Below are 26,007 nucleotides of genomic sequence, written 5' to 3'. Positions count from 1 at the left end.
TTTGACCAGGAAGGTTTTTCTTGCTGAGTTCACTTTTCCTCATTTCCTCCCTGACACATTCTTCTTGGGGTGGGGCCAGGTTTGTTTCCCCATGGATTGATAGAACCAGCAAGTACAGCAAAGGGCTACATACTGCTTTGCTGGACATACACTATATATCCACGGCTCTTAAAGGGTTGACTGTTAAGGACTTCTAATATATTAGCACAGGTGATATTTGATAATTGCACTAAGCAGAGAAATAATTTGGGAGAAAAGAATTATTGGACACATATTCTTCACTGAGGTGCAGTGTTATAGTAAGCAAGGGGTTCGAACAAATATTGAATGCATAATATGTTTCTCATTATATGCATGATGTGGCCCCATTTGTTTTTAGATGGGCAGAACTACTTTAATAAACAAATGATCTCCAGTGATGCAGGTAACTTAAAAGTGGTGAACTTCAAAGAAGGTGATCCTTCATGAAAACTTTGAAACATATCTTCTTTAGAAAAGACTCTGCCTCTCTCATTTCCAGTCTCTCTCTTTTTAATTACTGGGGATGTTTTCATTAAAACAGGATCTTTAAGGTATTATCTGCTCCTGCTGTTTATTTCCCATCTTAAATTCTAATCTCTTATGACAGCATAATAATTTCCACAGCAACCTGTAGCAGTTTCATACACTACATCTTTATTTTGTTCAGTGACTTCCTGACAAACTGCATCTCAAAGTTTTTTTTAGAAGTTGAATAATAGGTACAGTTTAAAGATCAAAATGAAAAGAAAAAAAGTTTGGCAATAGAAATTAGGAGGTATATGCAAAGAAGAACAGATATATGCTTTCAGATGAGATTAAAAAAAAGAAGAATTGATGAGGCGAAGAGACAGGAAGGCTGTTGATGGCTGAAGCAGCAGACAAGACGATTCTTGCACCAATGGTAATGAGATTAAGTGAAGGTACAGAAGGAGGACAGTGCTTTTTTTTTTTTTAAATGAGACAGTTGGAGAAGAGTAGAAAGAAAGAAATGCAAGGTCCTTGAGGTAGCCTTGGAGCAACTCTCTGAAAAGTTTTAAAAACATAAAACATGATTATAAATGGAAAATAAGCTATAACAGATACATTCTTAAAAACTGACATCCTGCTTTCATACTAATGTTAATAGGAGCAATGCAATGAGAAATACAGAAGCTATGACAGACGCAGAACAGAATTGAGTCTAAATGGAATTTTCAAGCTCCCCCGGAAAAAAAAAAGCCTTTAGGGGCTTGATTTTCAGAGGCTCTTGATTTTCTGAGCTCTGGTTGATGTCAATGGGGGTTATAGGTACTTGGCATCTTTGAAAATCCGTCCGTAATTGTTTAAACACATGATTGACTTTTTATAACAATCCAAGGCTATGGGGTAATTCAGCATTACACCTTGTATGCCAACATAGAGCCCTGGACTGTCATATCTCTAACCCCATTCCCAGCTGAAAATCTGAATGTGAATTTTGGTGCCCTGGCTTGCGTGGGTATGATTTTGGACAAGGCACTCCACTGTCATCTCTGTTTGTCTTAACTGCCAAGTGAAAAATATTACAGTCATTGATAAATGTCACTTTCCAGTTATAACCCACACAGAATATAATGGGGGAGCAATCTTAGGGAGAGACACTAGTGTGTGGGGGTGGGAAGTGTTACAGAGCAGGGGAAAGAGGATGAATGAGTAAGATATTGGGAGAGATGAGATGCAGGGATTTAGAGATAAGAGAATAGAGGAGATTATTGATTGAGAAGAGGAACCAGGATGAGTGCTCCTCTAGTCTGCTGTGCTTAAATATGTCTGTGTTTCACAATGAAACAAAAATCCCAGAGGGCAGTATTAATTTTTCAGAGAGAGACAAACATATCCATAGAGCTGCCCTCCTCAAAAGAATGGGTGAGAGAAAGGAAAAGTAACTTACATATGGGTGATCGCAAACCATTTACCATGTGTAGACTTAAAAACAAAGGTTAGAGTGATTTCCGGAAAAACAGCCACATGGGAAAAGTTAGCTGTGTTCTCAGTGGTCATGTCCAGCCAGACAATTAGGGTTAACTTAATCCTGTGTAACATGGGTGCTCTGATTGGAATCAAGAGTCTGAGAGGGACCTGCGACTGCAGTAATTGAACTTTGACAATAGGACCGGTCCTTTTTGAAAAAAGATTTCCTCCCTCTCCCATTTGTATGGCTGAACTGTTCTTTCTCAAACTTGGCTTTTAAATGTGTGACTGCACACAATCTTTTTATCTCTTTACGAAAGCTACATCTGTACGATAGCTAAATGTACATTTGTATACAGAGTTGCTATATAATAGCTATACATCTGTACACTTGTATATCCATAGATGATAATTACTCTGTAATCACACAAGCTAGAAAATTAATAGAAGCATTAATGAATATATAATGCCAACAAAAATTACAGGAAATTATAAAGTTAAAATCAGCCACCAGCCAAAGCCCATGTAGTTTCATGAGTACCAGGGAAGAATTTATATTGATGGAAATAGAGAAATATTTAAATTTGATACAGAGTTCAAACTGCTCATATCTGTGTGATGTGGGAGCCTGGAACCATTGGTAATAAGCTTCAACGCACACACTACGTTTATGCAAAATTTAATGAAAAACAGACTTACTATTGAATATATTGTTTTGCCTATTCAACAAAAGGAGTTCAATTTAGAATATTTTTGCATAATAAAGATAAGTGTTGACAGTGTAATGATCCATTTGGCACCTAGAGATAAAAATCATCAATGATTTTTAATAAAAAAAAAAACAACAAACCCCGCAACAAGATTTGAATTCAGTATGAAATAGACACTTTAACGAAAGTCTGTGTAAGCCGTTGTCCTGGAATTGTTTCCCAGGAGCCCAAGCTTTTTGCAGCCCCTACTCTTCTTGGAGGGCTGTGGGAGCCCCAAGTGGGCCACAGTAGCCCCCAAAGTAATTTATTCAGCGAGATGGTGGTACCAGGGTATCCAAAGGATCAAACGGATTGAAAGCATCTCCAGGAAAGCTTCTGCTGGCAAGTCGACAGTGAATTCCCTGGCCAGAGATTAAGCGTGCCCTGTCTTGGTGGTAGAGCTGATTGGGAATTTTCTGTCAAAACATTTTTTGTTGGAAATGTCAATTCAGTGAAACCAAATCTATTCATGAAAGAGGGTTGGTTTCAGTGAATTTCCTGATTCAGAGACTTTTTGGAAAAAAAAGCTTCAAAATTGCTCAAATATCCCATTTCAACGTTTTTGAAATGAAAAGCTTTGTTTTTTTTTACTCAAATGGCTTTTCGTTTTTTTAAAAAAAAAGGCAAACTGACTAAAATTTCTAAAGTTGGAATTGAAATATATCAAAATTACCAAAACAAAATATTTCATTTGACCCCACCTTAAAGCTTTTTTGGCTTATTGATTCATGAACATTTTCAAGTTTTTTTGACTTTTTGTTCCATGTCAGGCCAGCAAAATTTTTCAAAATCTTGAAAACTCCCTTGTGGAAAACCATTTCCAGTTCAGCTCTGTTTGGCACTGTCACTACCTTGCTGCCCACCCAAAGAGGCTTACTAATGGCTTGAATAGCTCTGCTTCATTGAAGGTGAATGGAGCTCAAAGACTATAAGGGCTAGAATGTTCCCAAATTAACTATCAAATTATTTTTCATGTAAAATGTATTTTTATTTTGGTTTTAGCTTTTTTCATAAAAAGAAATCTGCTTTTTGGGTAATACTTTCAAAAGCCCCTTGTCAAGGTTCCTCCCCCACTCTGAACGCTAGGGTGCAGATGTGGGGACCTGCATGAAAACTTCCTAAGCTTACTTTTACCAGCTTAGGTTAAAACTTCCCCAAGGTACAAATTAATTTTATCCTTTGCCTTGGAATAACCACTGCCACCACCAAACTCTAACTGGGTTTACTGGGAAACATAGTTTGGACACATCTTTCCCCCCAAAATCCTCCCAACCTTTGCACCCCACTTCCTGGGAAAGGTTTGGTAAAAGTCCTCACCAATTTGCATAGGTGACCACAGTCCCAAACCCTTGGATCTGAGAACAATGAAAAAGCATTCAGTTTTCTTACAAGAAGATTTTTAATAGAAATAGAAGTAAATAGGAGTAAAGGAATCACCCCTGTAAAATCAGGATGGTAGGTACCTTACAGGGTTATTAGATTCAAAACATAGAGAATCCCTCTAGGCAAAACCTTAAGTTACAAAAAAGACACACAGACAGAAATAGTCATTCTATTCAGCACAATTCTTTTCTCAGCCATTTAAAGAAATCATAATCTAACGCATACCTAGCTAGATTACTTACTAAAGTTCTAAGACTCCATTCCTGTTCTATCCCCGGCAAAGCAGCATACCAACAGACAGAGACCCTTTGTTTCTCTCCCTCCTCCCAGCTTTTGAAAGTATCTTGTCTCCTCATTGGTCATTTTGGTCAGGTGCCAGCGAGGTTACCTTTAGCTTCTTAACCCTTTACAGGTGAGAGGATTTTTCCTCTGGCCAGGAGGGATTTTGAAGGGGTTTACCCTTCCCTTTACATTTATGACAAAATGTTTTTTAAAAGTGATTTAGGTACTTAAGAGCTGAAGCAGACAGCTTTGAAAATGGAGCTTAGGTTCAGAATGAGAGTCAGTGGGATTTGTGCTGCTGTCAGGAGCTTTTGAAAATGTTACCCATTGTCTATAAAATTACGCATAAAGTGTTCTAATAAATTTCTGATGTTTTATATGTATCAATGGAGTGATTGGCTCAGTACAAAACAACTGAGAATAAAGTTCTAATGCTTAGTATTATCTGGAAAATAGTGTAGATTCCATTTTCAGTTCAGTTCTGTGTATAAGGGGGAAAATCTTTTGCTAACTTAACTTCAAGTGACCATTTAGTGTGCTATACGCCTATTTATAATCAGCTGTGTCTTGTTGTCAAGGTTCCTCCCCCACTCTGAACTCTAGGGTACAGATGTGGGGACCTGCATGAAAAACCTCCTAAGCTTATCTTTACCAGCTTAGGTCAAAACTTCCCCAAGGTACAAAATATTCCACCCGTTGTCCTTGGACTGGCCACTACCACCACCAAACTAATACTGGTTACTGGGGAAGAGCTGTTTGGACGCGTCCTTCCCCCCAAAATACTTCCCAAAACCTTGCACCCCACTTCCTGGACAAGGTTTGGTAAAAAGCCTCACCAATTTGCCTAGGTGACTACAGACCTAGACCCTTGGATCTTAAGAACAATGAAAAAGCATTCAGTTTTCTTACAAGAAGATTTTTAATAGAAATAGAAGTAAATAGGAGTAAAGGAATCACCCCTGTAAAATCAGGATGGTAGATATCTTACAGGGTAATTAGATTCAAAAACATAGAGAACCCCTCTAGGCAAAACCTTAAGTTACAAAAAAGATACACAGACAGAAATAGTTATTCTATTCAGCACAATTCTTTTCTCAGCTATTTAAAGAAATCATAATCTAACACATACCTAGCTAGATTACTTACTAAAAGTTCTAAGACTCCATTCCTGGTCTATCCCCGGTAAAGACCAGCATATAGACAGACACACAGACCCTTTGTTTCTCTCCCTCCTCCCAGCTTTTGAAAGTATCTTGTCTCCTCATTGGTCATTTTGGTCAGGTGCCAGCGAGGTTACCTTTAGCTTCTTAACCCTTTACAGGTGAGAGGAGCTTTCCCCTGGCCAGGAAGGATTTCAAAGGGGTTTACCCTTCCCTTTATATTTATGACACCTGTGTTCTTCAGTTGTCCTCCCCAATCCTTCCTGTTGGTACATTCCCGACAATGTTACTTACTTCCATGGCGTGTAAGGGCCAGATTTTTAAAGATGTGTAGGCACCAAAAGATGCTGATAGGCAGCTGGTGGGATTTTCAGAAGCACCTAGACACTTATTTCCTGTTGTTTGCAATGGGATTTGGGTGCTTAGGTGCTGAAAATCCCACTAGAAGCCTATCTTCATCTTTAGGTGCCTGAATACCTGAACAACTTAGGTTCCTAAGTCCCATTTCGAAAAGTGATTTTTTTTTTATGCTTAGAAGCCTGAGGGCTTGTCTACACTACCCGCCAGATCGGTGGGCAGCGATCAATCCAGCGGGGGTCGATATAGACACGATAAATCAACCGCTGAGCACTCTCCCATTGGCTCCGGTACTCCACCAGAATGAGAAGCACAAGTGCCGTTGACGGGGGAGCATCAGCTGTCGACTTAGCGCAGTGAAGACACCGCGGTAAATAGATCTAAGTACGTCGACTTCAGCTACTCTGTTCATGTAGCTGAAGTTGTGTATCTTAAATCGACCCCACATAGTAGTGTAGACAAGTCCCAACTTGCATTGAAAGTCAGTGGGATTGCGGCTTCTGGGTCACTTCAGCATTTTTGAAAATTTGTATTTAATGCCTTTTTACTGGAAATAAGTCCTCTTCCTTATCATTATATACAGTATGCACTCAGACTGAGTGGGTGTACAAGCAGGAGCCTTTCCCTTATGTCCTTGCATAGCCGTGCACCAACCATTCAGAGCACAAGGAATGTAGAGTGCAGTGTCAGTCCTCGAAATCTCGGAGCGGGTAGGGAGGGCGAGGGGGTGAGGCTGTAGCAGTGGACATATCCCTTTCCATATATGGGAGGTGTGATGATGGGTGTACCTTGTTAAAGGGTGTCACAGTCCCTCATTAGGCATGTGTTCCTGGAAGAATTGCGGCTGAGTCAGCTAAGATGGCTCTGGGAACTGCCCCGAATAGTATACCTCTGTATCCCTCCTCTGCAGCGTACCAGTGGTGTATAGCTGGGGTGTGAACTGAAATGTGATCATGTGTCCAAATGGAATTATATTTTGTGATTTATTGTACAAGTATATAGCTAATGAATATTCAAAATTAGGTTGCATGTGCTTTCACTCTTAATATCTCTTAAAACAAAGGTGAATGAACAGTTATAAAATGTCTGCTTGTGATTATTTAATCACAGATGTTTACATTTAAGCTTTGTTAAAGTACCATTTAAACAAAAAGGATGGCATGGACCTCTGCCTATTGTTTTGTGTCTTAATTATTTCTGTGACATTATGCATAGAATCTTGAATTTAGTTGTTGACTTGATGGGTTTTTTTGTTTGAAAAGGCAGAAAATAAACATCTTTATAGTTTATGAGCACCTTGCGATGTCAAACACTGAACTATTTGGCTTAAAAATATGGCAGCCTTTACTTTCAGAACTTTTTTTTAATAGAGAAAAGATGCTAAGTAGGTTATAATAAAGGCAAAGGGTAGTTAGACAGAATTTTATGATCGTGTTTTACCTTGTGAATCAACCTTGGCAGTTGATTTAAAATAAGTTTAATTTAAGAGGTATTGTATTGCACACCAAAGATAATTTAAGCTAATGTCAAGGACAAGTGTTATCTATTCCTTTGTTGTAGTGAGGTATTGAAATTAATGAGTGGAACAGAAAGGAATCAGAAAATGTTTGAAGTTTTTCATCTCTGTCTCTAGATGGGTATTTTTAATCACATTCTCCTGGCTTTTGCATGCAAATTAAACTGAACAGCATACTCTATATAAAATTAGTAGTTATATTTTACAAAATCTATTTCCTTGAACTTCAATATGTTGCAAATGTTGGCTTGTGCTTTTAGTTAGCTGGATACTTTTTGTACTTTGGCTCAAATTAAAATCTTAGATTTTTAATGTTGTTTTAATCCAGTAATATAGAAGAATTAATAGCCTTTGTACTTGGGAGGCTGCAATAGCCATTTTCTCTTTGTGTTTAAGGGCTGCAGCTCAAAATGACAGATGAGACAACTGTTAGATTTAATATATCTTTATTTGAACAATATATCTTGCAGTATGACACCAGCCCCTCTAATAACCCCACTGTCTGAATTACTTACTGCATAGCGTCACTGCTTAACTGGCGACCCATGTCAAAGGTAAAATACAGAGCTCCTGTGTGACCCACATTTTTTACTTGAAAAGCTGCTGACCTGTAGAGAGTCACCTCACACCCACATTCGCTGTTCTCCACTGTCCTCTATTCAGCTATCGGGGCCCCTTTTAGAAGCCTGCCCTCTTAAAAGGAGACAGCATTTTATGGAGCACTCAAAAGATGTACATTGCTTGCAAAGTGATATTAACAGCTTTGCCCCCAGTGTGGATTACATACTTTCGTTTGTGCTAAGGGAGCAAGTGTGAGAGAGATGAAATCTGGTTATTCACACAGTTTGGAAGTGTACCTGTTTGTCTTTCCAAGCAAAGCTCCCTCATCATATATTGTACCTCTCTCCCAGTGCCTCTCTAGAACCAAGATGTTTGTTCTCTTTCTCTTTTTAAAAATTAATTGGTCACACACTGTTGTGTGTTGCATAATATGGTTATTCTTCAAAGTATGTCCTGAGTCTCAAACAAAGGGGGCTGCTTTTACAAAATGAGTAGCTTTAGTCACAGACTCGTTTGTATTTGATGAAGATGAGGAAAATAACAAGTATAGCATTATACTCTGTTTCCAAAGTGAGATCCAACAAGAACTCCCACCAATTAAAATCATAACATTAGCATTGGAGCTTTGAACGCAGAACTCTAGCCATTTGGTGCAATGAATTCCCACCCTTTTCAGTGGGAGCACCATGCATCAAGTGCTATGGAATTTAACCTTTTGATTCCATTTAAAGGGACATCATTAATTAAAGAGCAAACTTCTCTCCAAATTTATTGTTACAAGTAACATCTAAGGCAAACTAAAATGGAAAGAGAGGAGTGATTTAAAAAAAAATACTTTTCTCTCTTTTTGCAGTTTTACTTTTGCATCTTTTTTATCTGTTGGTTTTAGTCCTTCACAGAGGACCTGGGAAGGGAAAAACATTGTAAAAATCCAGAAAATATGGTTTTAAATCCACAAAACTGGCTGGAGGATTTAGAGGCAAGTATGGTACCTGAAACTACTTTTAACTCTGATTTTGGAAGCAGAGTAGATTGTGTTTTGATAGTGCTCCTCTAATTTGTCCTAATGAAATACACTAGAAGAAATAAATATCCACATAAATATCAAAAGCAATGCTAAATCTAATATTAAACATATTTTACTTTAAACTCATGTTCTGAGATTTAAAATAATACAAAGGGCCTAAGGGTCTTACTCTGACAATCTGCAAAGTAGTGAGGCCCCTGAGAATAAGATGAGATACAGATTTGCAAGTGAATCACAAAGGCTAGTAGACAAAGTTATTTGTATCTTCAGAGGGCATTTGTGTATCTAGCCAGTAGGAGTAGGAATGACTTATAGTTAGACCTCCAAAGGGTTTTCCTTTTGGAGAATTAATGTGCATCATAGTTTTTGAGTACCACTTTATTTAAATTTCTTATATGTAATGCACAAAAATACTAATATGAAGTGACCATCTAATGGGAGAAGTTAGACTTTAAAATATGATTCTCATACTCTATATTTTGCATTGTCCAAACTTTCATTTGAACTCTAAGAATTCAATTTAAAATATGTGAAATAGTGTTGGAATTAGCATTGCATTACAATGGCATTTTCAGTGTTATCCAGCATGGTCTTTGTGACTTCATGGAAACTGACATTGAGGAAACAGGATAGGTAAAACCTGATTCTTTGTTGAAGTTACTAAGTGCTTTTTTTTTTTTTGTGTATAGTAATTTGTTTGAAATTTAAATTGAGCCTTTCCTTTCAAAGTATTAGGCTTCTCTTTAGTTGTGTGTATGTATGTAGTATAAATATTACCTAGAGTGTCTCTTAGATGCTTCTGCTTTTTGCCATTTGATTAATTTTTGTAGGTTTATGGGCAGTAAAGCATCATTGGCTAAAATGTCACTTTTTTTTTGCTGTATTTTTACTCTTACCAGTTCATTGAAACAGTAGTTATATTTGAATGGGTTTTTAACGAAGCACGGAGAGACTCAAAGAATGATTAAGTATTTAGGACTGTCACTGTACCATTAAAGTCAGTTCAGTCATCAGAAAGCTTACAAATTGATTTTATAGTTACTTTTCTTAGTGTCTAAATAATAATTGGTTACTATCTCATTAAACACACACCTAAATTTCATATTGCTCCTATGTTCATTGTACATTTGTCATTCACAGATAATGCAAAACTTGATTATCCTCAAATTTTAATTTGATTTTTGATATTTGAAGTACCAATAGTTGTAATTAATATTTTATCCTATTAAATAGGTACTTTTTAGACCAGTATCTTAGAAACTTTTTCATGGTATGAAGAATGCTTTGCTTACACAGTATCACCAATTCTGCCCTATTCTCATTTAAATAATTACAAAAATCTGTTTCTCTCCTATTCCAGTCTGACTAGGTAATTCATACATGCAGTGAAGGGATTGCTTTTCCGACTCATAGTAGAGGCTTGCTTACAACTGCATAACTGTCTGAAAAAGGTGTCTCATTAGGAAAGAATGCCAGTGATCCTCTTATGTGGATCTGCTGTCGTACGTCTACAGCTTTTTTCCCCTCAGGCTTTCTGCACACGTACTACAACGGGTATATATCAAGGCTCTCAGTCATTGAACTCTCCCACATTAGTAGATCAGGCAAGTAGCTAGGAGGCACATGCAGAAAGAGAGGTTTGCTTATTGCTTATTAGATAGTCCTTGCAGCAGCTCTTTGTCAGTGATTTTTAAGGAAATTACTCATTAAAACGTTCCTGGTTTGGATGAATACTTTTCACAGGATCCTTTAGATTTCAGAATCTGATATGGGACAGGATCAAAATCTCTCTCTCCAAGGTCCAAAGTTTCCCCTGGATCTAAGCATAAATAAGCATAAATCCCAGCAGGTGATGAACACAAGCTGAAAGGTGTTGGGCACTGCCACTTTCCACTGTCTCCACTGGGAGTTAAGGACACTGCATAACTCTCAAGCGGTCCCAGAAACTTGTGTTCTTGGACTCATGGCATTTTTGTGCTTGTCAGTGTATCTTTCAGAGGTTCTAGCTTTCCCTGTTGGTTTCCTCTGTCTTTAAAGAATGCTGACATTATCAAGATATTGAAAACAGTACTGTATTAATACATGTATGTTTGATTAATATCTGAGTGAGTAATTCCTCCCTGTCATTGAGGGGATAGAGCTAACCAGCAAGATGTAGATGCTAGGTGAACTCTTGAGTGGGTAAACAGGAATTTTTGAGGGAGTTCCATTTAGGTATGGCTCTATACCAGACAGCGGATATGGATGATGAGGGAACAACTGCTGTGACCTGCCTTAGATGTGCTGTTTACCTTTCTGCAGGAAGACGGAAGATATTTCTGGTAAATGAAATGCAAGCTGGTGGCTATACTGGAGAAGATATATGGTTTATAAGTGCAAGTTTCAATGCTGTATAGCATCTGAGAAGATGAAGACTTCTTGGGCAAACAGATTTGGAAATTGTTACTGCAGACCCCACAAGGGGAGAGAGAAACAATGAGAGAGAGAGTAGAAACTAAAAGAGCAACTGGCGATTGGGAGCAAGAGGCCAAAGAGAATGAGGAGGCATTCAACCCAACAAAAATGCAGGATATTACTGAAAGGTTGGATGGGATTATGAAGTTGCCTGTGAAGTGATAATACATATTGAAACCAATGACATGGCATCATGTGAAACCACACAGTTTATAGAAGTCTTTAGAAAGAGAACTGAAGAAGAGGCAAGCCCAAGTTATCTTCATAGAAATCCTTCTGGTCCATGAGCGACAGAAGGTACATGGTAGAAATACTGGAGGGGAGCCATTGGCTGTGCATCTGTTGTAAAGCTGCAGGTTTTGCTTTCATGGAACACTGGGACACATTCCAGTGGAAGAGGGGCTGTACAAACAGGATGGCTTGCATCGCACTTGTAGGTGGCTAATCTTCTTGGTTGGAGACTAGCTTGATCAGCGAGATAGCGTTAAACTAGCAGTGCCAGGAGATGGTGCTAAGAAGTCAAATGTGAACAAATTGAGCCAATGTGGCAAAATATGTGAAGAGAAGTTTTAAAGTTGTTTATATACCAATGCTAGGAGTCTGGGTAACAATCAAGAGAAATTGGAAATTTTCATCAACAAGAAGTAGTATGATATAAATGGCATTACTGAAACCTGGTGGGAGATTTGCATGATTGGAATGTTAAAGTCACTGGTTATAACCTATCTAGGAAAGGCAGAGTGAGTAAAAGAGTTGGGGGGTGGCACTATACATTAGAGACAACATTACTTGTTTTAGAGTTATTGCTAATTCAGAACCACAGGATCTTGCATACCTATGGATTAATATGATAACTAAATAGCCTGGTTGGGAGGGGGTTACTGATGGTGGTGGGTTGGTTATAGGTCACCGAATCAGATCAGAGAACAGCATGAGTTACTCTTTAAGCACCTATCTGTAAAGTGTGGGAAGAATGGGTGGTGGTGTGGAGGACTTCAGTTTGGGAGAGACATGCTGGAGATCTCATGCAGCAGAAGTAAATCATTAGTGTTTCTTAAAAAAAAGGCACATGTGCGCGTGCACACCTCCCCACCCCCCGAACTATAGATGGTAATTTTCTAACACAAAAGGTATTGTACCCAACATGAGAGCTCTATTTTAGACCTCATTGTGATGACTAAAGATGAATTAATCACGGGACTGAAAGTTGATGGTTGCCTAGGGATTAGCGATCATGACTTGATTACATTTAATACAGACAAACAGAGGACAATCCAACCAGAAATATCTGGTGCTTGGTGCTTCAAAAGGGCTAATTTCCAAAAGCTGAGGAAACTGGAGGGATAGCCCAGTGGTTTGAGCATTGGCCTGCTAAACCCAGGGTTGTGAATTCAATCCTTGAGGGGGCCATTTAGGGATCTGGAGCAAAAATTGGGGATTCGTCCTGCTTTGAGCAGGGAGTTGGACTAGATGACCTCCTGAGGTCCCTTCCAACCCTGATAATCTATGATGAGAAAAATTGACTGGGTGGAAAAATGTAGACAGAAACATGGGAATGGTAATTGGAAACTCTTTAAAAAAAATTTGTAAGATGGACCAAAAAACACAGTTAAGAGGACAACTTTAGCAAAAAAGCCCATCTTGGTTCAGAAGTTAAGTAATTCCTTATGTGGTAAGAAAGAATGATATGCTTGTATCACTTGAGGATGTTGAAGTAATTTTTAGTCCATTAGCAACTGAGGAAGACATTAAAATATATCTTCTAGGGACAAACATTTTAAAATCAGAAGACTTGGGTAACTTTGCCTAGCAGTGCTAAAGGAAGAGGAGATCTCTGTCCTGCTGATGATCATTTTTAATACATTTTGAAATTTAATACCAGGAAATTTCCAGAAGACAGAGGGCTAATGTGCCAATTTAAAAAAAAAAAGGGGGGGTGGGGTGGGGGGCAAGTGAGATGATCCAGGCAACTATAGTTAGCTTGACTTTAGTCCTGGGCAAAATAATGGAAAAGCTGATATGGGACTTAATTGATAAGAATTAAAAAACAGGAATATTAATAATATCAGTCAACATGGTCGTAAGGAATATAGGTCTTGTCAGAGAAACCTGATTGCATTCTTTGGTGAGAAATTTGGTTGTTTAAAGGTAACATGGCATTTGACTTAGTTCTTCCAACGTTGTAATTAAAATATTACCACTACACTGTATTAATAAAGCACATGTTAAATGGATTAAAAGTTGCTTATCTCAAAAAGTAGTTATGTGAGGGGAATAATCATTGAATGGGGTGTTTCTAGTGGGTTCCATAGGGATTGGTATTAGGTCCGACACAATTCAACAGTTTTTATCAATGATCTGGAAGTAACAATAAAATAATTGCTGATAAAACTTGTGGATGACACACAGATTGACAGGATAGTAAATAATGAAGAGAATGGGTTGTCGTACAGAGATTTGGATTGCTTGGTATGCTCGGCCAATTCAAACGAAATGCATTTTAATACAGCTAAACGACAAGTTATACATCTAGAAACAGTGAATGAAGAATGGGGGACTTTATCCTGGAAAGCAGTGATTCTGAAGGGGACTTACTGGTCATAGTAGATAAGCAACTAACATGAGTTCTGTTATATAAATTTCAATAGAATATATGCTCTGAAAGAGTCCCAATGGTGTTAACGTGACCATGCCCGTGTCCAACATTAAACAGTGTTAAATAAGGTTCATGGTTTGGTAGACAGAGACCTTAGCTTGGTTAATTTCATGGCAAACACATCATTAAAAATATTTTTATTAAAGATACAGAAAATAGGGAAGCAAAGCATTTGAAATGTGACATATTATCGCTGTGTAAACTTGAAAGCACATCTGTCTCTCCAGCAGAAGTTGGTCCATTAAAAGATTGCCTCACCCACCTTGTCTCTCGTTGTTTGACAGTCTCTTAGATGGTAATAATTGCCCTTTTGGAGAGAAGAAGAGGTTAGTTGAAATAGGCTGAAGCTGTGGTGGTTGTTACCGTCCAGTCCTGTTTTGTAATGACACGCACACTCACAAAGGGAAAGAAAAGAACAACAAAGGCAGAAAATGCAGCTTCTGTTTCTGTGTTGACTTTCACTTGCAATCTCACTGTTGTGGAAAAACAGGACCAGCACATGGTTTTATTAGCCTCTTTGGGACCTGGCAAACTTGTATTAATATCGGGCTATTTAGGGCATTTTTTTTTTCTGCCTTTCTGGTCATAGGTTTACAGAAGTATTGCAAAATATATCCTCATGGCTGGCTAAGCCAGACTCTTAGTCGACATAAGAAAAAAGGAGAGGGATAAGATAGAGGGAAAAATAAGGTGATGGTCAGGATTTAACAAAAGCAGGTGAAGGTGGCAATGTCATCTGGATCTCTCTCTTTGTGCCAGTCTGGCATCTCTGAGGATTAGGGTGATAAAGGCCTGATGGAATCACAGTAGATTCTGTGTCCCAGAAGATGGTGGGGATGGCAGCCAGGATGGTGAAGCTCACTGCAGTGGTTGTTGGCAGACATCTTCTTTTTTCTGGCTTTTTTCTCCCAGAAGTCTTTTCTTTTGAGGACCTTAAAAGGGAACGATGGGCAGAATAGCCCATCCTCATTATTTTGCTCACCAATTAGGCCTTCACTGTGTACTGAACTCTGATAGCTATTTTTAAAATGTGATGATCTTTATTTAAATGCTTTTTGCACATTACATGGAATCCAATTATATATGTGCCAACACCTTGCTTTTCTAAAATATTACTTTGTCTGTAATTCAACATTAAATTACTTGGATTTCTGTATTTAGCTCTTAGGTTTTAGTTTAAAAAAATATATAGTTATTTGACCAGCAGAATATTTCTGTTACTGGAATTGAAAGATTTGTTCATGATACAATCTGATTTTAGAATATTTGGATCTAGATTTAAACGTGCTGTTAATAAGACAACAGTTGAAACAAATATATATGCACACCGACATATGCACAAACTGTGAGCCAGATTCTTAGCTGCTGTAAGTTGGAGATGTGCCTTTGACTTTAATGGAGCAATGCTAGTTTACACCAGCTGAGGATCTGGCTTAATATTTAAAATTTACCTATTGCTGTTTCCATAGTGTAATTTGCAATACACACGTCAACCTGAGTTAAGACTGTCACTTAGCTAAATTAGAGATGGTGATAACCCAGTGGTTTCTTGATGCCAGATTTCATTCCTGTCTGTCAGTTTATCAGTTCATTGATAGAGTGGTCCAAGAGTTCAGTCACTGTGCCCTGCAAACCCTGGGTGATTAGATCTAATTCATGCCACTAATCAGGAACTTCGCTCTTCACCTCTGAGGGAATCAAGAAGACCTGGGGAAGAACTTTTGAGCTCTCTGCCTGGTTGTAATGTCCCACCTGTGGGCTGGGGTTTACAAAGGAGGCGAAGGGTATGTCTACACTGCAAAGAAAAACCTGTAGTTGACCCATGCAAGCTGACTCAGGCTCTTGGGGCTCCAGCCATAAGGACAGAAGCTGCTTGCATGATCTTTTTCTCAGAGTTAATGAGGAGCAATATGGTCCAGAACTGGAAGTCCAACAGAGAGATGGTCGCCCTGATGTTGAACTATCAGAAGTTGCCATTGGCCCCAAAAAGCTCCAGAAAGTTATTGCACAGTGTTTTGTTAACAGCCTGCACCCTCCAAAATTATTAGCCAATTCTGTTAAATTCTTTCTTAGAAAAGTTAATGATGATGTCTTCTCAGAATTTATTCAACAGAATTTTGAAGCATGTTCCTAGGTGGTGATGTCTAAGAAAAGAAGCTCCTCTTCATTCTCCATCTTCTTTTTTCTGCTGGACAGTAAAAGCCTGTCATGATTCCACACTTTTACCATTGTAGATAAGGCTGATAAAAGCTGGTCTTGTAATCTTTCCCAGATGCTGTGTCAGATGAATAATGCATGTTTGGCCTCAAAGTGTAGCTGGCATCCCAGGCTGCTTCTTGCAGGACATCTGTACATCTAATATATATATAAACATGTAATGAAAGCATGGGTTCCCAGAGAACACAGGTTAAATTATTGTTGTGCATACCGGGGATTCATGGGCACAAAAATGGTTTCTCCATCCTTAATGAATAGGTCCTGAAGCCCTAGGTGTGTGAAGTCTGATGAATGGACAGCTTTCTCGAAGATAACGTTGAGCTGGTTGTTTGTCAAGAGTGTTTTTCATGCAAAAACAGTGGCTCAGGAGTGGACAAATGTAAGAGGAGCTCATTGGTTTAACGGAGCACATCTCTTCTACTCTGTGCTCCTACAACCTCACCATTGCCCTAACACCAGTTTTGGAAGGTCTGAATCCACTCATTGCAAGTCCCCCGGAGCTGAAGACTTTCTAGACTATCATTAGAGAGCATGATATTGATGATAATCTTATAAAATTACTAATGTGTTCTACAGTAAATGTACAAAATGCTGCAGCAGGGTAAGCCTGATGTGTTGAACCACAAACCATTACTGTAGAATAAGAAAATGAAGTTATCAGGATCTCAGAACTGGAATATGGCTTATATTTTTTTCCCAGTAGTGTGTAGAAATGTTATAACTCGATGTGTTTTTCGATGGAATTGAAAACTTATGAAGGAAGTTTGGTGCTGTCAGAATTGGTGAATAACTGCTGAGATGTGCAGGGACCAAAGGGGAAACTTGAAATGGGAAATGCTAATTTTCAGGGCTTGTACAGTTAGTATAGTCTTTAGGTTACAGACTGACTAGTTGGAATACAGAGATACCTGGAGGCAACTTACAGTAAAAGATATTATCATGCCAGAAATCGAAGAACATTTGTCAGCTAGCTTGAAAGGAACAAAATGTAATTTTGGGACACAGTTTTATACACATTCTGTAGGGGAAAAAACAGTTTGTGTCCCTTCGAGAAATTTTTAAATGTATTTTTCATGTCCTGATGCTGTAAGACTATTCTTCCCACTCCTCAGTGTCATAGTCAATAGAAGCCTGCAAATTTACACTCCCAGGTTGAGCCATTGTGAATTACTGAATTTTGTAAATTCATGTATCAGCTAAAAATAAGTAAATAACATTGAGGATAAAAATCACAAAACGTGCTTACAAGTATCAGTTTCCATTAGTTATGATGCTTCACAGAGTACCAAAAATGTGCTTTTGGTATATTTATGAAGACACTGAAGTCTTAGTAATAATTCGGGCTGTGAAGTGATTAAAAAATTCATCGTGATTATTTGCATGATTTAAAACATTAATCATGATTAATTACACTGGTAAACAATAGAATACCACTTATTTAAATATTTTTGAATGTTTTCTACATTTTCAAATATATTGATTTCAGTTACAACAGAGAATACAAAGTGTACAGTGCTCACTTTCTATTTATTTCTAATTACAAATATTTGCACTATAAAAACCAAAAGAAATAGTATTTTTCAGTTCACTAATAAAAGTACTGCAGTGCAATCTCTTTATCAGGAAAGTTGAACTTCCAAATGTAGCATTATGTAAAAAAACCAGCGTTCAAAAACAAAACAATATAAATCTTTAGAGACTACAAGTCCAATCAGTCCTCCTACTTGTTCAGCCAATCGCTCAACAAGTTTGTTTACATTTGCAGGACATAATACTGCCCGTTAATTGTTTACAATGTCACCTGAAAGTGAGAACAGGGGTTCACATGGCACTGTTGTAGCTGGCATCGCAAGAATTTATGCAACAGATATTTGCGTGCCAGAAACGCTAAAGATTCATATGTCCGTTCATGCTTCAACCACCATTCCAGAGGACATGTATCCATGCTGATGATGGGTTCTGCTTGATAACGATCTAAAGCACTGCAGACTGATGCATGTTCATTTTCATCATCTGAGTCAGGTGCCACCTGCAGAAGGTTGATTTTCCTTTTTGTTGGTTCAGGTTCTGTAGTTTCCACATCAGATTGTTGCTCTTTTAAGACTTCTGAAAGCATGCTCCACACCTCATCCCGCTCAGATTTTAGAAGGCACTTCAGATTCTTAAACCTTGGGTCAAGTGCTGTAGTTATCTTTAGAAATTTCACACTGGTATCTTTGCATTTTATCGAATCTGCTGTGAAAGTGTTCTTAAAACGAACAACATATGCTGGGTCATCATCCGAGACTGCTATAACATGAAATGTATGGCAGAATGTGGGTAAAAAAGAGCAGGAGACATACAATTCTCCCCCAAGGAGTTCAGTCACTAAGTAATTGTAGCATTATTTTTTTAATGAGCATCATCAGCATGGAAGCATGTCCTCTGGAATGGTGGCCAAAGCATGAAGGGGCATATGAATGTTTAGCATATCTGGCACATAAACACCTTGCAATGCCAGCTACAAAAGTACCATGCAAATACGTGTTCCCACTTTCAAGTGATATTGTAAATAAGAAGGGGCCAGCATTATTTCCTGTAAATGTAAACAGACTTGTTTCTCTTAGTGATTGGCTGAACAAAAAGTAGGACTGGATGGACTTGTAGGCTGTAAAGATATACATAACTGAACTCAAAAACAAAGTCATGTAAAAAAATTTCTTTTTGAAGTTGCACTTTCACGGTAGATTGCACTACAGTACTTGTGGGAGGTGAATTGAAAAATACGATTTCTTTTATCATTTTTACAGTGCAAATATTTGTAATAAAAATATAAAGTGAGCACTGTACACCTTGTATTCTGTGTTGTAATTGAAACCGATATATTTAAAAATACAGAAAAACGTCCAAAATATTTAATAAATTTCAATTGGTATTCTACTGTTTGCGATTAAAACTGTGCTTAATCAGGATTACTTTTTTTGTGTTAATCATGTGAGTTAACTGTGATTAATTGACAGTCCTAGTAATAATTTGAAGAGGAAACCTCTCTGCAGCCTTCATATACCTTTGGTGTGAAGGGAAGATATATTTTGTGTGTGATTTCATGAATTGAGAAAGAGAAATATATTAGTTGTCTGCTATCACAGTTCTGTTCTTATTTTGGTCTCTGCCTTTCAAATTCACCTGGAAAAAGTACTGAGCTTCTACCCACCACGTCATTCTTACTCTTTTGCCCATGACGCCAGATACTATAGTGAGGGGCACATTGGATGTGCCTGAGAGATTTTCTTCCTCTGCAACAGTTAAAGGGACATTGACAACCTTTAAATCTAGTCATTTAAAAAAAAAGTGTTAAAAGTTGTTTCAGATACCTTGAGATCCCAAGTTTTCTGGTTTCAAAATCACATATTCTAATGTCTATAAGTATTTTTCTTGCCCCTGTTTTATCAAGGTACCACACAAACAACAATGAAACTAACTGTGCAAATGATGTCCATTCACAAATAAAACAAACTGGAAAAACTAAAGAAAATATATATTTTTTATAATCTCTTTTGATTGTGGTAATTTTAGGTCTTAGAATAATAGTAGGTAAACAATTTTCAAAGAGAAATCTGATTTTATGTTGTCTGTGTCCCTTCAACCTCTAGCTTGGACAGTCGGAGGCAATACTTTCTTGGAAGTGCTTGTTAGATGTTGCATTACAAAGCAGTTTAGAGTTGCACGAGAGTACTGGTAAACAACATAATCTTCCTCCTTGAAGTTCTCAGCTTTAAACTTGAGTTCATATGGAACCTGCCTTTTGTTTTTAAAATGGTTCACTGAAGCTGACAAAACTGGATAGATAATTTTCATTCCAAATAAATGTGGCATGTATTTCTTATGGAAAAATATCTAACACTCATTTAAATATATAATTTTTTTCTCTGTGTTGCAGTGAGAATAGATTTAGGGAATTTGTCTCCCTTTAATTAAAGTGACTTGTATAAATCTTTATCAAGCTCTAAATGCAACTGTTTTTATTTTTTATGCCAACCTTTGGAAATCCTCCTTCGTGCAAAGACAGAAGTATCTCTGGGGAGTTGGTTAATGAAATTCTGCTGGAGATGCACACAACTCATATTGTATTAAAATACATAATGTGCAGTATTTAATAACAATTAAAACATTTTAGGATGGCTCCATACATTCCATATCCTTCATTACATACACTAGTATTTCTTGATGTGTATACTTTCTCGTCAGACACATTTATTTAATAATGCTGTCTGTTGTTACTTACCATTATACTTTCAGGGCACATTCTACCCTCTGGGTACAGGAGAGTACAAATTGTGCCCCTTTGCATCTACAAGAGGTGATGCTGATTTATTCACTGCAAGATAGGGCCAAAGGCATCTCCCAGGGGGTTGCCAGAGAAAGGAACCTTTTTTTTTACAGATGTGACTCCATCCTGGTCAGCCTGTCCTTTCTCAGCCCAGTCCTGCTCATTTTATGGGGTGTGTTATTTGGCACTGAGCCTGTATGACCGTACCACATTCCTGGTGGACTTGCCATTGGTAGGTACGAGGACAACCCATGGAGTGACTTGGCCCTCACCTATTTAGGTGGTTAAAGAAGGGATAATGTAGTGCTGATTTACAATGGCACATTTATGTTGCTGTCTTTTTAACAATAGATTACATTGGCTTTCACAGCTCGTAGCCATATTTGATGAACAAGATCCACATCATGGTGGTGATGGCACCAGCGCTAGCTCGACGGGCACTCAAAGTCCAGAGATTTTTGGCAGTGAACTTGGCTCCAACTCTGTGTCAGCCTTTCAGCCTTATCAAGCAACAAGTGAAATTGAGGTCACACCTTCAGTTCTTCGTGCAAGTAAGTAAAAACTCTCATTGCCTCTGCACATTTCATCTTAATTTACGAGGATGCCAGCTTCTGTTATCCGTTACTGCTGTTGGGAATATGATTCATTATCTGTCCTGATCAAAAGCGGATTAAAGTTCAGAATCTGGGTAAATGTTTGGTGCATGCAAGCAAATAAACCTCTCCATTTTAATAAATTGGATATAGGCGGCTTTAAACAGCAATAAGCTCTTTTTGTCTCTCTCCAGTTTTAAATTGCATAAACACAGAAAATTACAGCAAAATCTCCAAGTGAAGTTGCTGTGTGTGTAGTTTCCAGTTTGCCAGTTTTGATTTATATAATGAAGATGAAAGGGGTAAAAAGGAACTATAAACAGCAGTAGGTGCACTCTCCCCCAAATCTGGGAATGCAGGTATGTTACTCTTACCACCCTTCAGCTGAAACACCTGGTGATGCATATAGTAAAATCCTCTTTTTATAAACCGTCGGAAAAGTCTTTTATTTTGTTTATTTCAAAACTGGGAGTGTTATGTGTTCAAGACTGTAAACTCAGTCAGGCAGGAACTACATTTATCTTTGTGTTTGTACAGCAATTAGCACAATGTGGTCATGATTCTACTGGGGTCTCTGTGCACTATTATATTATAAATAGTAAAAATTTGGGGGGGCTCTCCTTTTTTTGGGTGTTGGCTTAGTCTTAAGTTACAACACAAAAAAAATCAAAAAAACAAACAAAACAAAACAAAAAACTAGAAAGATGGTAATTAATATACCCTCCCCAGGAGCCACCAGCATTCTCTCCCCCCCCCCCATTTATTTATTTAATTTACATTCGTCCTCCTAATCTGTGTGCAGGGAAGATGTTGGGAATATTACTTAACTCAAAATAGTTTGCACAAGGGTTATACTTCATCTTACTTAGACATCTGATATATAATATAGAGATTCCCTTGTGGAAAACTCATGTAGAATTCAATATTAATAAAGCACATAGATTTCTGTAAAAATGGAATGGCTTTTTTTTAAAAGAAGAAATACCTTTTAAAAACTTTGTGTAAATCAACAGAGAATATTTTTCCATTGATTTTTTGAACTATCATGTAAAATTTTAAGCAAAATATAATTTTTTTCATAAAATTGATTTTAAAAAAGCCTCTAGAAAAGTTTGTTTTTTTCTATTAGGATTTTTTTCTAAAGGATTTATCTGTAAGAATTGTCTGTATCAAGTATGTGGGAATAACATTTTAAAGTAAGCTGCAGTCTCACTAGTTGGAATTGTGGTGCAGCTCTTTTAAAATACACCTTAAGCTTCTGTAAATAACCCAAAATAGCTTAGGGAAGGAGTATGGTCAAGTGGCTAAAGGAGAAATATGTGTACTTGTGTTTTACTCCCAGCTGTACTACTGACTGACTTTGCATTTATTCAATGGAAATATAGCATTGCCAAATGCACACCCCAGTTGTTGGCCTGAGCCCTGCAAGTAGCAGTGTCCTCTGGAGTTCCCAACTGTAGGCAAACATTAATGAATGTTTTCTGTGTTGATGCCCCCTTAGGGTGGGTGTATGGTGTGTTTTCAGGGGTGTGCTCAGGAATTTAAATTTGTCCTATTTTGGGGGGCACATGCCCCCCAGGAACTCACTGCCCCCCCCCCCCCCCCACAACCAGCTTGGGAGGAGCTCACTGGCCCTGCTCCCCACCTGGTCTCAGGAGGAGCTCAATCTTCACTCCCTCTACCTGGACCCAGCCCCAGCAGGAGCTCGATCTTTCCTCTCTCAATCGGGCCCTGGGCCCAAGCTCGATCTTCCCTCCTTTCACCCTGACCCGGCAGGAACTCAGCCTTTCCTGCTTTGGTGGTCCTGGGTCAGAGAGGTTCTGTGCCTCTGACGACGACGTTCATGTCCCCCCATTGTGCACTCTGCTGTGTGTTGTTAGTATTCCAGGGCATCTACACAGTGATTATTGTATCAAGGCTACTGTGACACATTGGACAAGGCACTCCACTTCAGTTGATTATTCTATAAAATGTATATGATGATACACAAGTAGCTCACAAACATGTTGAAGGATACGCAGTGACTGTAAAGTGCTTTGAGATCCCATGATAAAAAGGTGCTAGACAAGGGCAAAGTATTATTATAACACTTATGAAATGTAGCATCTTGAAGTGCTTTTGTGAACGCATGCAAAAATAAAATGGGTGAAATATTTTGGCATAAATATGTTAATACCAATCAGAGATGTTCCTTTTACTCTTTAGAATGTATTTCTTTGTATGTTGGCAATGAGATGCATTTTGTGTTATAAAGAGTTCCAGCCCATGGCATAGAAGCCAATCCAATAACATTATCCGATATTAGACATACCTATTTCAAGTATTTTATTTGAATACATGTTGAAAATAGAAATAATATGCCTCTTGTATTTTCTTTTTAACTTGTGAAGGGAAGCATAGAATACAAATGGTATTTACAGGATTTAACATAATCATGTTCTTACTGTGTAACTTCTATTCAGTATATAAAACCCTTCTAGTTTTGTGGTAGATGCAGATCCTGATTATTACATGTTGACAAGGTCATATATCTATTAATTGGATTGGAGATGGGATACAAAATTGCTATAATTATTGTAATTTTCTAGTTAATTGCAGGGTTGGCAGTGAATATTTTACTTCTAACAGATGAAAAACAGTGTTCTGGCTGCAATTGTTTTATAGCATTTTCGACATTTTGTTTTACATCTCTGGGGCTTTTTTGCCCACAAGCTGGGCTGTGTTTCTCAGGGGTTCAGTTGCAAAGTGTTGCTGTCCCCATCTTCTACCGTTCACCTGGATGCAAGTGGTATATAGTGGTCTCTGTTCTGAGGCAGTGTCTACGCTGGGGATTAAGGGCCTGCTGAGATTTTCATCTCTTTGTTCTGGTTGCCATGTTACCCATTTTGTTTATAAGTCACACCACCAATCCTCCCTCAGAAAGGAAAAAAGGTGAGATGGATAAGGTCCAGCTGGACTGTCATCTTCCCCAGGCACAAACACATAACCATATACTGTGCACATATGGGGGTGGCTCAAATTGGATCTTTCCACCTAAATGTGAAAATGAGAATAATGCTGGGCAATACTGTGAAAGCATCAGCCATCCATAGAAGTGCTTACTACAGTTACATTTCTTATTCTAGCCCATTCTCCTTGTATTATTATTATTTATAGTAAGCTAAACTTCCTGTTGCTGTATTTCATCAGTTGTTGAGCTGGATTTTTTTATAACCATACACAACACAACATGTTTTGTATCTGCGTGTGCCTGTTTGCTTCTGAGAGGAGGTTGGAAGCTCACTGCAGAAGACTGTTAAAACAGACTGATGTTTATTCCCTGCTGAAATATAAACTGGAGGCGCAGGTGAAAATTGCCAAACCTAATGAGCAATTTGGCAGATAAGACAGGATGTCAGGCAGTGACAGTTCAGCAGCGGGTGCGCTGTCTGTGAACCAAGTTGTTTGCTTCACAGTACTGCATTTAAATACCATAAATAAATTCCCTTTTAAGCTACTTCCAATGTTGTTAGTCCTTTACTTTGTATTGTTCTCCTTTAAAATATTGTATTTATATTTTTAATTTATAATTATATTTACTTAAATAACCAACAGGTGTGAAAATGTGTTCCAAACTTCATTTTGAATATTTCAGTAGCTACAGTAGAGGGAATAATCCCCCCTGCACCATATTAGCTGTATTTGAAAATCAATATAGTGAAGGAAGTATTAAAATACAGTAGTAAAATGAAAGTAATCACATGGTTCATGACACTGCATTTTGTGTGCTATCATCTTTACAGTGAAACGTTTAGCAGTACATTGCACCCTTTTCAGCATGTTGTGCCTTAAATCCTCCTATATTCTAAAGAAGAAGTCTTTTTCACTCTGTACCTAAAATTTCTCACCTGATGCTTGGCTATTCTTAGTACTAGTCCATAAGACATGGTGGCATTCATTAAGATGACTGTGTGTGTCAGAAAACTCCCCCTTTTTTCAGTTTTCAGGAGGAGTTTTTGTGTATTCATATTGATGGTTTCTTAACCATTACAGACTGGCCACCTGCATGGAACATTGACCTGGTGAGCCAGTGAAATTTTAAAGAGCATGCACTTCCAGGGCCATTCCCTGTTGCCATTTTTTCCGCTCCACAAGAGCCTCAGTGGGTATGTCTACAGTGGAATTAAACACCAGCAGCTGGTCTGTGTCAGTAGGCTTGGGCTGTAAAATTGCAGTGTAGACCTTCGGGCTCAATCTGGAACCAGGGGTCTTGAGATCCTATGATGGGGGAGCCCCGCGAGCCCAAGTCAGCTGACGTGGATCAGCCATGAGTGTTTAACTGCAGTGTAGACATGCCTAGAGAGGACTCTGCCTTCCCAGGCCCTCTCATCCCCACACATCATTGAAACAATCGTCTTACCCTCAGATATTTTGTACATACTTATTTGAACTTTCTGCTCTTTAAGGTGGCTTCTTTTACCCATCCGAGTGTGTTCTTTTTCCCTATGCAATGTCAGCCAAGCTACCTTGTATACCGTGCAGGTCCATGCCACCTTCAGGGAACAACTCATAAGACTTCTTTCTTCTTCGAATGCTTGCTCATGTCCAGTCTATAGTAGGTGTGTGCGCTCGCCACATGCATTGGTGCCGGACGTTGTCCCCTTAGCAGTATCCATAAGGGACCGACTTTGGTGCCCTCTGGAGTGGCGCCCGCATGGTGCAGTATAAGGGGCGCTGCTGGCTCCCCCCGACCCTCAGTTCCTTCTTGCCGCCAGTGACGGTGCTGGAACATCTGCTGCTTCAGCTAGTGTTGT

At 38.4% G+C, this 26,007-nt stretch overlaps 1 protein-coding gene across 14 annotated transcripts in view; it reads left to right on the top strand.

The window, feature by feature from the left end:
- PARD3 (par-3 family cell polarity regulator) overlaps positions 1–26,007 on the top strand; it is a 648,369-nt gene that overhangs the window by 213,375 nt on the left and 408,987 nt on the right. For 13 of the 14 annotated variants that reach the window (XR_012157609.2, XM_073334436.2, XM_073334435.2 and 10 more), the window contains exon 3: positions 20,992–21,172. The exons of the other annotated variant lie outside the window; for it this stretch is intronic. Coding sequence is in view for 12 of the 13 variants with exons in the window: in XM_073334436.2 (XP_073190537.1) it covers positions 20,992–21,172 (181 nt within the window). In the remaining variant the exon portion in view is untranslated. The remainder of the gene's footprint in view (positions 1–20,991; positions 21,173–26,007) is intronic. 14 annotated transcript variants of the gene reach the window in all.

This window comes from Lepidochelys kempii, chromosome 2 (genome assembly GCF_965140285.1).
Source record: "Lepidochelys kempii isolate rLepKem1 chromosome 2, rLepKem1.hap1, whole genome shotgun sequence".
In the NCBI taxonomy this organism is placed as follows: Eukaryota; Metazoa; Chordata; order Testudines; family Cheloniidae; genus Lepidochelys; species Lepidochelys kempii.
This window is presented reverse-complemented; position numbering and strand designations above follow the sequence as displayed.